Here is a 2,222-nt window from a genome sequence, read left to right as displayed (position 1 = left end):
CGAGCGCTCAAGAGGTTTCAGCAACCCGCCAAAGCGTTTTGGGTGCGGTTTGCGGTTCCCTTTCGCCGACCGCTCGGCTGAGGCGCCGCTCCCTCTCTCCCAACAGCGCATTTTGGAAGGCGAAGAGGAAGACCCCCTTCCCGCCGCTCGCGTCCGGCCTCGCTCCGGGCAGCTGCGCTGGTTCCTGGACGAGTCGGCAGCCAAGGAGCTGACCATCCCCGTCGAGAAACATTCCGTCTTGTAGAGCCGGCTGCCGGCCGGGCTCGGCCGACGGCACCCGGCAGCTCCGGCTGCGCGACGTTCCAGGGGAAGAACCTCACGTTTGGTCGTAGCGCTCGGTTTGGGGCACAAAACACAGGGTTTGGGGTTTGTTTGGTTGGGTTTGTTTTTTTTTTCCCCTCTTTCTGGAACAAACGGTGCTTTGCCGAGCACGAGTTTCCACGTAATGATTCCTTCGGTTCGGTGGGGGCCGGGTGCCAGGCTGGGAACGGCGCGCGGCGGTGGTTTCGGTCGCTGGCCCGGTGGGTTGGATTTGTCTTTGTTAATCTTGACTTTTAACTGTGCTTTGGTTCTTGCCTGAAACTTGGTGTCGGCGGCTCCTTCCTACCTGTTTTTTCCACTTACCCGCGTGCGTAGCGGTGAGGTTTTACCTCTCGGCAGCGAAGAACGCTTTGAGATCACGCGGTGTCCGACAGCCTGTCGCTGCGGCAGGAACGGCCTTCCTCTGCCGACGGGCAAAGAAGCCGGGTCAGAAAAGGCCGACGACTTTTATTCTCTAGGGAGCGCGGCGCTTCCGTGCCAGATCCGGGGCGGGGAACCCCAAGAATTGAGTTGGCCTGGGCTGGATGTGGATTTTTTTTACAGATACCTTGCGCAGAAGCCGGATGGGACTGGCAGCGTAAAAGCCCTGAAGCCTGCGGCGCGGGGCGCAGCCGTCCCTCTCGACGGCGTCTTTCAGAGCCGCCGAGTCGACGGCTGCCGGAGTACGAGCGATTCGGCCTGCGTCAGCGAAGTACCCGGGGGTCCTGGTTTGTCCCTGCTGTCCGCAGTCGTCCCCGGCGTCGCCTTCCTGGGGGTACGTCTAGATTCTGGTGGGAGCTGTGAAGCCGGCCCGGTTAGCGGCTGGGGTTCGGGGTTCTCTGAAACCACTTTTAAGGAGATCCGGACGGAAAGCGTCAGGATTTGTGAGTTAAATACGAACGCGGCGTTTGCGGCTGCCCGATGGCCGAGCTCCGCGTCTTGAAAACGTGGCGTAAACCGGCAAAGCAGGCGCACGCGGACGAGGCTTCGAAACTCCGAACCTAGGGCAAATTTAAAATAATATTCGAAATACCCCAGTTCCCCCTTCTCGGACCCGACGAACGACGCCAGTTTTCATGAGGTGGTTTTGGCAAAGGTGAGTCCAAAAACGCGCGGTGGTTAAATTTTCACGCGTCCGGCCCGGGGCGCCGTGTCTGTAGGAACCTGCTTCTCTCGCGCCGCGGCCCCGTGTTACCCCTCTTAGCGATTCCGAAACCTTTTTCCGTCCAGCTTTGTAGCTTTTTCTAAACCGTCCCCCGTCGATTTCCTCGTCTTAAAAGCATTTGGGCTTTTTGACCAGCTGGAGGGCTGACGCAAGCGCCGGCTATTTCTGCTCGGAGTTTCCTGTTTCCCCGCGTCCCGTGGGGTGTGAAGGGTATCGAAAACCACCGGTTGCGTAACGGGTGAAAGCGGCAGATTTCGGTTCGGCTCGGTGAGGGAAGCGAGAGCAGGTGCTGGCGACGGCAGCGAGCAGGGCCGCTTCCGTGATGCGCTCTCAAATCTGGAAATGACTCGGAAAAATCCCCTCGCCGTGTCCCGCTCGGTCCTGAATTCCTCGCCCGCTTCGCTCGGTGGTGGGGTACCTCCTGCGGGCGGTAGCGGAGAGGGGGGACGGGGGGGCGGAACGCGGAGCACCGAGAGCGAATTTGGATAAATCCGGCCGTGCCTTTTCGTGGCATCGCGTGAATTTACAGCCTGAACCGCTTTTAGCTCCCTAAATCCAAACTCCAGCGCGCGCCCGCCCGCTGCGAAAGCAGGACCCCCCCGGGCTGGGCTGCGGCCGAGCCCGAATTCGCCCGGTCTCAAAAATAAATCGGATTGGTGCTTGGTGCCGTTTTAGCGCACGAAACTTGGGGTGAAAGTGGCGGGGGGAAGCGGGGGGCAGCGGCGGGAGTGCCGCCGCCCCTTTAGGTTTGTTTTTT

The 2,222-nt window shown here is 60.4% G+C and overlaps 1 protein-coding gene across 1 annotated transcript in view; it reads left to right on the top strand.

Moving 5' to 3' along the window:
- The window catches only part of PGLS (6-phosphogluconolactonase), a 2,479-nt gene extending 1,971 nt beyond the window's left edge, over window positions 1-508 (top strand). The window contains exon 3 of the mRNA XM_019472896.1: window positions 102-508. Within this exon, the coding sequence (XP_019328441.1) occupies window positions 102-244 (143 nt within the window). The 3' untranslated portion in view covers window positions 245-508. The remainder of the gene's footprint in view (window positions 1-101) is intronic.
- The last annotated feature ends 1,714 nt before the right edge of the window (window positions 509-2,222 follow it).

Source organism: Aptenodytes forsteri, unplaced genomic scaffold, assembly GCF_000699145.1.
Source record: "Aptenodytes forsteri isolate BGI_AS27 unplaced genomic scaffold, ASM69914v1 Scaffold390, whole genome shotgun sequence".
NCBI lineage: Eukaryota > Metazoa > Chordata > Aves > Sphenisciformes > Spheniscidae > Aptenodytes > Aptenodytes forsteri.
This window is presented reverse-complemented; position numbering and strand designations above follow the sequence as displayed.